Source organism: Cladophialophora yegresii (genome assembly GCF_000585515.1).
Source record: "Cladophialophora yegresii CBS 114405 chromosome Unknown aczIN-supercont1.6, whole genome shotgun sequence".
Classification (NCBI taxonomy): domain Eukaryota; kingdom Fungi; phylum Ascomycota; class Eurotiomycetes; order Chaetothyriales; family Herpotrichiellaceae; genus Cladophialophora; species Cladophialophora yegresii.
In genome coordinates, this window is record NW_006913050.1 from 2,299,074 (window position 1) to 2,311,898 (window position 12,825).

Genomic DNA, 12,825 nt, shown 5'->3' on the forward strand with positions numbered 1-12,825 from the left:
CTGAAGTGCAAGACACATGGGCCATACTTCCGGCAATGCCATTACAATCGTCCGAGTTCGACTCTGAGAGGCCACGCCGTCATCTCGTAATCACGTCTGTTAATCTTCATTGAAGAGTGGTCCAGGAGGGAGGGAATGTCTGCTTTGTCTTCTGGTTGTTGAAAAGGCTTGCAATGGATGCACTACACAGTACATGGTGCTTTATGTATTGTAGGTTGATAGGTTGGCTCAGCCGTGCATCCATATATCCATTCGGTTGTTTGGTTATTCCGTTCATTTCATGGTTTGGAGGTCTACTGTAGCTCAGGGGGTTATCCGTCTATCGTGCGTGCGTGCATGCGTGCTTTAGCAGGAGGGCGAAACTGGCTCGCCACCGCCCGTCTTTTTCCGCTCATGGGTGTGCTGTACAGGACGTGGCTGTTGACGTAAAGCTAAAATACATTCTCATCTGCATTGCAAGCGGACGGATATGGGCGATAGGATGTCAAGGATGCTGAACATGCAAGGTCTGCCGCATTGTTGGGCCGAAATACTTTGTACTTACCGCCCATGGCAATATGTACCTCCTACCCTGCAGCTTCACCGTGTAGCAATATTTAGGCAAGCTGGAAACGTTCTTTGCCATCAAGTGGGTGGGCCATCTTCGACTTACAGTCCCTCGTACTTTGCGGGTGAGGGTGGCCGATCAATCTTGCCTATTGGAGCTTCTCATCCCTGAGCTTACGAGTACTGTCTGCACTGTATTTGCCGCACAAGGATGGAGTATGTCGTACTGTGTATGTTGGGCCGTGCCTGAGCCTGTTGACGGAACCTATTCGTGCGTTGTGCCGTGGTAGATAAGACATCAGGATGGAAAAGCTGAACATGCCACTCGCCGTGTCATGCATGGAGTGTATTTGTGGTGGTTAGGTGCCGGAAGACGAGTGAACAAGCCAGGCCAAGCCGATCAACTTGGGCACAACTCACAGGTCACATCATACATACGTACCACGACTCGTGCCATGCGAAGCCGAGGCTGTCACTGGGTGCCGCTGAGGCGTCCGTTGACGTCGATAATAGTAATCATATCACGGACGTCGCAGACACGACAGACATGTTTCATCACATGGCGGACATGACGCAGGGCACCTGCGCGGATCCTGGAGTTACAACGCACCGGGTACACGGGTCAGTAAGAGAGACGCGGAGACTGATGCGACGTTTGACGGGTGCACTTCGAAGCTTTGGGTACGAGATCCTCGGATCAAGCGAAGCGAGTGACGAGAAAGCAAGGGTGCGGAATCCTAAAGCACAAGTAGTCAATGATGGCAGCAATTTTCCCAGGGGGTCGGAGTATGTTGCCCGGCCTGGTGGCGAAAGCACTCCGTACAACACTGCCGTAAGACGGAGCAAGGTCTGAGTCGAGCGTCAAGTGGAAAGATCAAATGCTGACTGATTTGCGGATGGATGCCCTGGACCCGCGTTTTCGTTGACAACCATGGGTTGTGCGGATGTGTCATGGACGCCTCGCAGGTCTGACCAAGACAAAGAGAAGCAAGGTTGCATTAGAGTTTTGACAGCGGTGTTGGGATCAGCGGGATCATGGGTGCTCAGCGAGAGGCCAGCAGACTTCTATTGCCTGCGGGAGAGGGAACCTTTGGGACCTATACGTCGTATCATGTCGGACATGCTTTTTGCTGCTGCAGGCGTGCGTGGCAACAGAAGGCACACGCTGAGTGCGAGACACTTGGCTGCATCAACCGGTCGTGTGCCGTCGGAGTCTTTGCGGTGTCAACCACACAGCGATGGTGGCATGGTTGTGCAGGGGAAGCAGCTGCTCTTGCAGGCGGTGCTCCAATCTCGGGCTCGGCGTCTCAACTTTCTGAAAGATGCGGAATCGAAGCTGCACTGCAGGAGCCTGTTTCGTTCTCATCACGGAGGTTTGGCAGGCTAGTCAGTAGTCGAGGTTGCTAGTCAGAGACTCTTGCGGCAAGAATGCGGCTGCGAAGGTTGACCAAGAGATCGGCAACTCTGCTCACAGGATGCAGCAGCTTGGAAATGGATTGGAGAAGTTGAAGGTGCCAGGACGAATATTCCTTGCTGGCAGGTCCGTGTTAAGGCGGCTGGCCCCCGTCAAATCTCTTTATGCTTCGAGTCGGTCGCCGATCCATTGTCTCGCCTGCATGGACAGGAGCAGTGAGTGAGCCACGAGAGCCTCAGCTGATGTGGGCTTTGGTCAAGGATCGACGGACAGACGGGAAGCGACCGTCATGACGGTCTGTGTGAGGTACGGGGCACTACTGTACTGTTTACCGGCACTGCTCTCGAAGGGCTAGAACAGGCTGCATCGGTACCAAGTATCAGTGCATGCGCCCTAAAGTCCCGAGGCGCACCCCCAAAATTGTCCCGCTGTCGTTTGGCTCATGCTTGTGTGACCGGCATCTGAAGGCCAACCGACCAACATCTCGAGCTTCCGATAACCAAGACGTCGACTTGCTGCAGGTCGCTTTGGAGTTGCAGCATGGGCTGGCGCCGCCTGCTGCTCCCTCAACGATCATGTCATGCCTCGATAGCTGGGTGGTCGGTGCAATACTCCGCGCCATCGAACCAATTTTGCAACATCCTGACTTCACGCCGCAGCTACACTAGGCGGGACGACAGGCACCACCTCGCCACAACATTTAATTTCTGGTATCACAGTACGAGACAATGGTTGTGAGAGCAAGCCGCAGTCCAACACATCGAATCCACGTCTCGTGCGTGCATGCTAGCTCCCATTCACTGTCTACGACGGAGATGGCGCCGTGCTGGCAGGTCCCAGGTGCGAACAAGAAAAAGGCGAGAGATCATGCATAGCCCTGGCGGTGGTTCCAGTACAGACTGCACAAGGGTGGTATTCAACCATAGCCAGCCCAATACCGTAAGGGCATTTCTACAACGGGATGCTCTTGCTACCCGTGCTACTGAAGTAGGGTGGATAGTGGTGGTTTGGTGCATATGCAGGCGCTGAAGCCTACTGAGGAAGATATTTGGTAGACTGCCATGCCGACCTAGAATCGGCCTGTGAGAATATGAATATGTGGCTTCCATTGGGCAAACTCAACGTCGGTCCAATGCAGGTGTCAGGGTATGGGCCGCCAGAGTTCCGTACGATGCCGTGCGTCGCACCCTAGTAGGGTCCGCTCTTGGGACACATGCGCCTGAAGGCTGTCGCGCCCGCGCTTGTGACACCTCGAGTGACAGGGGGTCCGAGAATAAGCGACTCGCTGGATGTGCACATTTGAAGTTCAAACTTGCAAGCCCGTCAGATCAGACCAGGGTTGGATGTCGATGTGATGCTCGTCCTGACGGAGCCGACATGCCAGCACCCTGCAATAGCCTTGATTCGTCGAAATGATTGATCAGAGCTTCACAAGAAGGGCCTGGAAAACGTGCTCTCTGTGCTCTGCGCCTTTTGTTGTCGGTACGTTGCCCATTGCGCAGGGGGCATCAGTTCTCTTCTATCTGATACTGCGGTAGAGCTTCGACCCAGTACTAGCCTCGCTACAGAGGTGGTACGGATGCCACACAGTGCCGTCGAGCATGCCTCGCACGAATACAGTCGTCAAACGCCCCAGCAGGAATGTGATAGTTGTTGCCGCTGATTGCAAGGGTGGTTCTCGGCTACGCAGCAACGCAGCTGCATATCCTGACTTACCGCACAGGATGGTGCAGGTACTCCGTACCTCGTACGAGTACGAATATCAAAGTCAAGCAAACCTTCAAGGCGGTGGTCACTCCTGATGACACTGGCAAAGGATTATCACAATGCTTTTCGAGGACGGAAAGCGCCCCGCTCCCCTGGTTGGCAGGTGCTGCTCGACACGACCATCCTCTACTAGTCGTATCCGGTACGAGTATTAAGCTACCCAGTGCGACCTCAAGAAGCCAGAGGCAGATGCCGAAAGACGCCCCTGGCTGCAGAGAATCGAATCTGTGATATAATCCAGGACCGCTTCCCGTGTACCTCCGACATCCGGGTTACAGACTTTGACGTTGAAAGTGTACTGTGCACATCCTTTCTACGCCGGCACCCAGGCAGAGGTCGCTCCTTCTTGGTCATGCTTTGCATAGACTGACATATTTTCCCATAGCGCAGCACTGTGTGGCGGGCCGCCCTCGAAGATTTGTCACTTTGTCGGATCATTGTCCAATTCATCATAGGGGGTTTTAGATTCCCAAGAGGCTTTTGGTACTGTGGCCTGAAGCTTAACCTTACACAGCAGTCGCGAGGCGAGTGGTCCCCGTACACACCCAATATTGCTGATCTCGGGTGAGTTGGCAGCCAAGGGCGCTTTGTCGGACTGGGTTGCTATCGGGACCCTAAGATATGGGGAAGTCACCATGTAGTTGGTAGTGTCGTGTCAAGCTCGGACCGGTGGATACTGCGGACATTCGAGACTCGCTGAGGCTCATGTTCCTTTGGGGAGGAAAGCGTCTCGCCGCAGCTGACGCTGAAGCAATATGTTCGCTGGAAGCACACGGTAATATTTGATCACATTGCTCACTAAGTACGAAATAATTCTGGCGACAATTAGATCGACCGACGATACTCAGGGTATGGAATTGGACCGATGACAATCAGGTGCTATCGGTGATTGCTCTCAAAGTAGGGACCCAAATCATTCCTAACTGATTTGCACAATCCACGAGGGACTTCAATTATGCAATGATTAGACAACCCGGCGAGGTCCTGCAAATGGACTGGTGTTTGTGCAATCGTGAGTGACACTCTGAATAGTGTAGGCGGACGCGGTCGCGGACTAGATAAAATACGAGTTCGAGGCCGAGGTAACAGAGCAGCGCTGTTGTGGGGAGAGGTCGGGTTGTCGCGGGTCCACTATGACCGACTGGCGAGGGGGGCAGGAAGAGCGTCGAACAAGGTCCAAGATGAAGAAGCTGACCCTCGACTGAGCATGGAACCATGATCCAGGTCCAAATGAGAAGAGGAAGCGGGTGGCTAGAGGCGCTCACACATCAATATTTTATCACTTCTCGCCAAACCATGCAAGTCGCATCTGCTCAAAGCGCGATTCGCTATCATCACTTCAGTAGTGCGTGCACTTGCACAGTAGTAGACTCGAGGGAGGCTACGCAAGCAATCCTCACCCTGCACCAACACAAGTAGAATTTGCATTCTACGGAGTACGAGTTACTGTGGTCTGCATCGCAAAGCTAAATCGTAGCTTCCTGGACCTTCGATGAGGAACGTGCAGGTCTTGACAGAACCTGTAGTGAGTCGGCGGTGTCTGCCAACCAATCAGTCGGTAGTCGGTGGTGGACTTTCGCCTTCCCGTAGCATGCGCTCGGCACGCCCATGCAGCCCCTTCCATGATGCATGCGGGCGTCAGTCAGGCCTCAGGGGCTTTACTATGATACCTGGGCTTTCTCTTACACAGTACCCCTCGGGTGCCTCCGCATTTTTGCCCTTGCAAGGGTCGAATTCGCAAGTCAGGTGGGGGCCTCCCAAGCGCGGCTTTGCTTTTGGCTGATGGCTGTCATCACCTTTCATCGAGGCTGTGGTTCCATCCAGCGCCTAACACATATCCCTCCAGCCGAGCGTGTAGATTCCCTTCGTTGGCATCTTCCGGGTTATTCATCTTTTCCCCTTTTGTGGCTGGAGCCCGATTCACATTCTGGTGAGAGCGAACAACACTCCCGCATGCTCTGACTCCGATGTGTGGTCCTTGTCCTTTCACTCCCACTTCCAATACCTACGCGGGACAAATATCCCTTCATCGGCATATTTTACACTCTTTGTGACTAGATGGGAAATTCATAGGCTTTCCGATGGATCGGCTATCTCAAGCATGTCTAGAACCTTAGTGCGTCCATCACCCGACAGATATGCAATCTCTCGACCCTTGACCCTTGAGCTTGACGTGCCTCATCCCTGACAGCTTTGGGTCTTCCTCTCCGGGTCCACTCCGTACACTCCACATGGCAGCCTCAGCCGTTGCGTTTCCTTCTCACCTCCGAGCAGCCTCCCCCTTTCCCGTTTCGCACAGCCCACATTCCTAGCCTGTCGCTTCCACCGTCTGGCGCTCCCTTGACGTTCGCGATCCACTTTCAGTGATAACTTTTCGAGTAGCGCCTACGAGTGGGATACCACTCTACCGCATCCGGAGTGCTATGAACGTGAACGGATAACCCACCTCGTCTCGACTCTCGAGCCACGAATGTCTTATGAACATCCTCTCGAGCCCCGAGATCTTGACGAAGTACTCGGACAGCTACTTGACCCTGTTGGAATCGAGCACGACGTGGTAGAGCGTCACTTCTGTACATTACCGGCCTTCTTTGTGTCCCGTTCCGTTCGAGGTACAGAGATACGTCGACGCACCGAGTGATTGAGCGAAGAGGACTGCGTGTGATAGCCCTGTTCGTACCTCGTAATCCAGGTGCCGTTGAACCCTGCTCAAGCCTTTACACTAGCTCGACGGAAGCACCCAAACATCGAGAAACGCAACCGCGTCATCCCGTGTCCGCCACCGATATCCGCCTTGTTACCTCGTAACTAAGGACTCAAGGTGGCCCTGCATCATCCCATCATCCATCTTCCTTCTTTCGGCCTCTAGCGTGCTCCTCCACTCTGGTGTCTGACCATGTTCGGCTGAGCCACTTCTCACGGCTCGATGATTTGCTCGCATGTTCCCTGATCGGCGGGCTTCGGGGGTCGCTAAACCTGTGTTCTTGGGTTACCTGGGGGCTCACAAAATAGCCTCTCTGGGCCCATGCGCTTTCGATCGCCCTTGACTTGATTCTGACATCTGCATCTGGCCTGTGGGCCGCCTGGGCGACGCGGACAGTGACAAGTGACTGCGACAGCCTCTGTTCCACCAGTTCCAGGCTGCCTTGAATAAATCATCTCGCTACCCACTGGGTCATGGTCCGCCTGGCACACTTCGTACAACGCCACTCACTCGCTCGTGCCTCTCCCGCCTCTCGTGTCTCTTGATGGAGGAGACACTTCTGACTTCGGTTTCCCGTGGGACCACTCCGCACACCTGGTTGTTTCTTCTTGTGTCCTAGTCGATCATTTGCCATGAGGCCCCAGCGGAAATGTACGTGCCAGGTGCTGAGGGCAACTTCGCTAGGTTCAAAGTTGGCCTGGTGCCCACACGTATACGCTACCGTTGCCGCCCTTTTCCTGGATGCTCCTCGCCAGCTTGCTCCCCCTTCTTTCCAAACTGGCAAAATCGCCCAAAGCCGCCAATCAGATCCCTTCGAGGCCATCGGTGTTCTGACTATCAATGCTCGTCATGCTTTGACTTCACTTCACGTTCCTCAACCCTTGCGCTGGGTCGGACTGCTACACCCCTTGTTCGTTGCTCTGTTTGTGTTCACTAACTCTGACCAGCGGTTGCCGGGCGTGACTGATGTACCAATTTAATCTCGCGTGTTCCCCTTGGGACAACCTCCACTGTGAGCTCGGGTCTGACCATTATGCGTCCACCCTTGCTTGGGAAATAGATATGGGCTCGCAACTGCCACTCGATACTCCGAGCTCTATCAACCCGCCCACACCATCTTCTTCACCATGGCTACCTTCCAGCAATGGAGTTATCCTCTTCCAGACATGACTTCCAACACCGGCGTCTCTGCAAACGACTCTTCTTATTTCGCCCGTCCCAGCAAGATTGTAAAACCGAACAGTCGGAACAGCAGCCCGCGGAACTTGGGCAGAAGGAAAACTACGACGGCCGCATGCTCGTCCTCCCGAACAAGATCTGTTGTCGACCATCTTCGCTCAAACTCTCAATGGCAGAACTCGACCCCGGCACGATCCCGGCCGGTTAGTTGGCATCCAGACTATTTCCAGGCACCCAACTTCAATCTCAGTCCCACCGTGAATGGAGGACACTCGTCGTGTTGGGGGTTTTCAACGGCCCAGGTCAACGGTCTTATCACACCGGTCGCCTACACGCCGATGAACGAGCCTCAGATCCAGGAATTCTTCGCACCCCTGGACGATCTTCCAGGCTTAGATCCGAGGTTGGCCTACGACGGCCGGGAGTATTGCCAACAGGTATGGCCAGGCCAAAGCGAGCCTGAACCGTACTCTCTTCCTCTCCATGCCCAGCCGTCTCCAACGCAGTCATCATGGCAATCCAACCATATGTCGATGGACCCAAATGTCCGAACAGCGCCCTCCTCTCCGGATTGCCCGCCAGTACAGAACATTGGGCTTGACACCCTATCGCTCGGCAACGTCGACACGAAGTCGAAGGATAGCTCGGAGGAATTGGTTGCCATGGGCCTGTATGACTCTCCCGCCGAGGTCCAGTCATCGTCCCTCTTGTTTGGCGGACTTTCCGGCTCAGGGAGCAAGGCGCTGAAACTCGCGGAGTCCTTTGAGCCGACCGAGCAGGAATGCGACGCGGAGGAAGAAGAAGTAGAAGGCGGTCAAACCGACGACGACGACGACGACCAGCTGCCGGAAGAAGCTGACGAGAAGTGGCATACACCTGCTGCCACCGACTACGACTCACACTCCATTGCGAGCCATATGACGTATGGCATGCAGCCACGACCGGAGCCTCTGGCCACCCAGTATTTGGCGACCCTGAGGCAGATGAACAGCGCCTACTACCCACCAGAATATACCCATCAAGACCCTGGTTATGGATGGATCTGATGCACGATTGACGAGCATAACGACCAGCGGAGTTTCTTGTAGAGATGTCCGGCCTCGACAGCAGTGTCCACGACTTTGTTCTTTGAGCGATGATACCCCCTTTTGAGACGGTCTGCAGACGGCCCGTTAGATATTGAAGCTAGATTAGAACATTCGAAAACCATGTATTATTGTGACGGCTCTAGTTCATCCCCGAGTGCCATCTAGGCCATCAACAACACGGACCCATCTTCAGAAGTCTCGACGCAGGTTCTATACACATTGCGTTTCGAAGCAGCATTCCCCCGCGTCTGGATGTGCTTGATTGATTGTAGCCTCATCACGAACCACAGCGCAAAGGCACGGCAATGAATATGATGAAATACTTAGTAGCTAGACGAGGGAGTCTATCTGTTAGGGTGCGCAAAGGCGCAGATGATTATACTTAGACTCGGGATCCAAGTAGCAATAACCTACTACGGCCATTCTGAGTTGTAAAAAAAGTGTACTTTATGCCTAAGTTCGGTCGTGATAAACATTTATGGATGCCAAGACTTTACTCAGCTAAAATTGACCACGCATGGGATATTCCCGGGATACTCCGTGCATCCGATAAAAAGCGGCCAGCTCCTGGCGCAGCCGTTACCAAACCGTCGTTCTCGCCAGGGTCAACCCCAGAACCATGGTTTTACAATTTCCACCGTGGAGGCACCAATCCTACCTTGCCTTGGTCCGCGACTGGTTCTTCCCCCACCGCACGAAACAGGACGTGTTTTCTGCGACGGTATCAGATTCATCACAAGACATGAGACAGCGGGCCATTGACAAGATCAATCTTTGGATGTTTAAAGCCGGCCAGCTCCCCCCAGCCATGGAGGCTACTGCAAGCTTGACCGAAGCATTGCTGCACGATGAAGCGAGGAGAAATTCGTCAGCTCCATTCATCTCTGAGTCGGCAATGCAGAGCGTCTACGCCATGGCTCTCGCGAGGTTTGTCAACGCATTCGTCGATCGTGACGTTGCTCGCTCACATATTGCCGGCATGGCCAAAGAGGACGGTGCAGTGGAAAGCGAAGAGGTGACAACCATTTCAGGCAAAGGCGAGAGCTCCATGTACGCTCACGCCGCTACGATTGGGATGCCGCAAAAATTTGTTGATATCCGACATCAAGTTACGCATGGTAACATCCCCGGCGTGCCGCTTTTGAAGAAGATGACTGAGCAAGCCTTGGAATGGTTGTGGGAGAGATGGTGGGTGAAGCATGTGTCCGGAAATCCAGACCGAGCGTTGAGAGAGCTGCAAGAGAGACAACGAATCTCCAGGGAGGCCAGAGAGTCGGCAAATGGTACCTCCGGTCTGCCATTCGATGACGGCTCAAGCAATGGCACGAGTCAAGATGCATTGATGGAAGGAGGATCGAGCGCAGCTTCCTCTGTAGCGGCTGGCGCCACGTCGCGCAAACGTAAATCTGCTGTAATAGAAGACACCTAAAAACTAGAATGTCACTCGCAACCAAGCGCCTCTTTTGGCCTGTAGCGACGGCGACTTCGTGTCACGTTGCCAAGGCTGCTCAGAATGGCCGCATTTGGATACCATGTCACCTCCGCATTTGCCTCTTGATGCACACATTACACTGTTTGCTCGTCTTCAAAGCAGCTTGGTAGTGACTGCAGAACACGATCGAACCACGATACCCATCGCGATAGCGACACGGCACGCTTTCTCCTTTTCCCTTCTATCCGTTTGAACTGGTACCCATGGGAGAGACTCCTCCACCCACCTTTCACATAGCGTGCCTCTTCTCGAAAGCCCCCATTTCGCGCCCTCCAGATCGATATGAGCAGCCTCCCGGCTAGGGCAAACGAAAGCCCATCCTGCGACTTCTGGTCTCAGACTCAGACCACGTCATATCCTACGCAGACCAAAATAATATCTACCGTTGCCTTGCTGGTATTGGGATACTATGCTCTATCCTTCTTTGACGCCTGGCCGTCCACCTTCAAGCGATCCATCTACGAATTGATTCTATACGTTTTACCGTCTCCTCTCATTTACGCCATACAATATGGCTTGGTCCGTCTTGGGCACCTGAGTCCGGAAGACGCAAGATTTAAGTCGGCCAATTTCGGAGACATGGTTGCAAAACAAGAAGCCGTGCGGAGCATATTTGGACAGCCACAACTGCCTCTGGCGCTGCGGAAGGTTAGGACTCTTTCAGGCCCCTTGATGTCCTTGGGCAGTGCTAGTGGGCCGCCCGGTCTGGGAAACTGGGACAATTCCTGCTATCAGAACAGTGTCCTCCAAGGGCTCGCCTCTCTGCCAGCATTTTTCGAGTACATGGTGGAGAGTGAGAAGTTGTGCGATACATATGACATACCTGCGCCCACGCACCGAGCCCTGGTCGCTTTTCTCGAGCAGTTGGCGGATTCGAGTTGTCGGACGACCGTTCTTTGGACGCCCAGAGTGCTGAAATCGATGGATAGTTGGCAGCAGCAGGATGCGCAAGAATATTTCGCTCGGGTTCTTGAAGCGGTCGAGAAGGAGGACAAGCAGTATTCAAAGCGCTTGAGACGTTCTACCACCGCTGGGCTTCAGTGTCAGGAAACAGCGGGGACATCGGACGCCACCACCCAGGGGTTCTCGGAGGGGCATACCTCAGTAGGGCGAGGACGCAGTGTCGGTCGCGCCGATTCTCTATCAAACTTACCACGCCACGAATTGCGCAATCCCATCGAAGGCATGACCGCACAGTGCCTCGTCTGTGAGACTTGCGGCTTTACCGAAGGTCTCTCCCTCACCCAGTTCAATTGTCTGACATTGAATCTCGGGCTCCAACGTGAAAGCAATGTCAAGACCCTGCTCGACGAATTCACGGCACCAGAGGACATTGAGGGTGTCGAGTGTGAGAACTGCACACGACTAGCGCGGGCTGATACGTTCACCAAAGCCACAGAGGATTCCAACAAGGAAGCAGGGGCATCGAGCAACGACGCTGAAAAGAAGATTCAACCCATCTTGCGCACCAAAGCAAAACAGATCACTGTCGGACGCTTACCCAAGGACCTGGTTTTGCACATCAACCGAAGCATTTTCGATAACTACGGGAATCAACTGAAGAATACGGCACCGGTCAGCTTTCCGGCAAGATTAGACTTTTTGAGTAGATGGTGTGCTCCACTTGACGATAAAGATAATGCTGTCGAGGCCGTTTACGAGCTGAAATGCGTTGTCACACATTACGGTAGCCACCATGATGGCCACTATATTGCAGTGGGGAAGCGAGATAAGGACTGGTTTTCCTTCAACGACGAGCGAGTGACCAAGATATCCGAGGACGAAGTGCTGGCCCGGGGAAATGCTTTCATGCTCTTTTACGAAGTCGTGTCCTCCCTGCCTTCACCAAAACCACACAAGGAGGCTGCAGTCCAGGAGGTGGCGTCTCTTAAGGGGCTCGACTTGGAGGAGGTCGAGGCTGGGTTTCCGCAGAATCACCAAGGGCCAGTCCAGGACCAGATGGACGCACCGGAAGATATAGTTGCTCAATTTTCCGATGACGATGGACTTGGGTCAGCCGCTGACACTGCCATATACAGCGACGTTTCGCCAGACACGACACCTGCGTCGTCTGAGAGCAGCTCGCCTTCCAAGGCTCCGGCTGACGACCATGACCAGCAAAATGGGTTGGTATTCCCCGCCATGAAGACGGCCACAGACATACCGGACCATGCTCAAGACGCGCATGCCAGAGGATCACCCGTTGTATCCGTACTTTGACCTGAGTAGGTCGTCACGAATTCATGATTATGACTTGAAACGGACGGCATGATACCCACTGAGCGAGCCATTTGATTGTTGCATAGATAGAACCATATTCCGAATAGCATTCTGGATATCCCATGTCCTTTTCTGGCGTCGATCGGCTTAAAACTGGTTCTTGCTCGTTTATCACTCCAGTGAAGAGTGCCTCTACCTCATATCGAAGCCGGACGGCTTGATGTATTTTCCCGCAAAGGGCTGTTAGTCAGTAAATATGGAGTATACTCAGAATGATTGACATCAGCAGCCGTAGCGGGGCACCGACAGCCACGGACACGGTGGTTCATGCGAGGCTTTCGTCACGACCGGACATAGTTCATCAAAACTCCTTTCCGATGAAGCCCGTTAGAGGAAGCCACAATGCATCGGCGCG

General features: G+C 53.8%; 3 protein-coding genes across 3 annotated transcripts; all 3 read left to right on the forward strand.

Moving 5' to 3' along the window:
• Positions 1 to 7,597: 7,597 nt before the first annotated feature.
• Positions 7,598 to 8,656, forward strand: A1O7_08852 (uncharacterized protein; the record flags this gene model as incomplete). Its single annotated transcript, XM_007762841.1, has 1 exon — positions 7,598 to 8,656. The coding sequence occupies one exon, from the start codon at positions 7,598 to 7,600 to the stop codon at positions 8,654 to 8,656; it is 1,059 nt and encodes a 352-aa protein (XP_007761031.1).
• Positions 8,657 to 9,317: 661 nt separating this feature from the next.
• A1O7_08853 (uncharacterized protein) lies at positions 9,318 to 10,127 on the forward strand (the record flags this gene model as incomplete). The annotated part of the gene is made up of 1 exon (XM_007762842.1): positions 9,318 to 10,127. One exon carries the CDS (start codon positions 9,318 to 9,320, stop codon positions 10,125 to 10,127), a length of 810 nt encoding a protein of 269 aa, XP_007761032.1.
• Positions 10,128 to 10,472: 345 nt separating this feature from the next.
• A1O7_08854 (uncharacterized protein) lies at positions 10,473 to 12,410 on the forward strand (the record flags this gene model as incomplete). The annotated part of the gene is made up of 1 exon (XM_007762843.1): positions 10,473 to 12,410. One exon carries the CDS (start codon positions 10,473 to 10,475, stop codon positions 12,408 to 12,410), a length of 1,938 nt encoding a protein of 645 aa, XP_007761033.1.
• Positions 12,411 to 12,825: the final 415 nt, after the last annotated feature.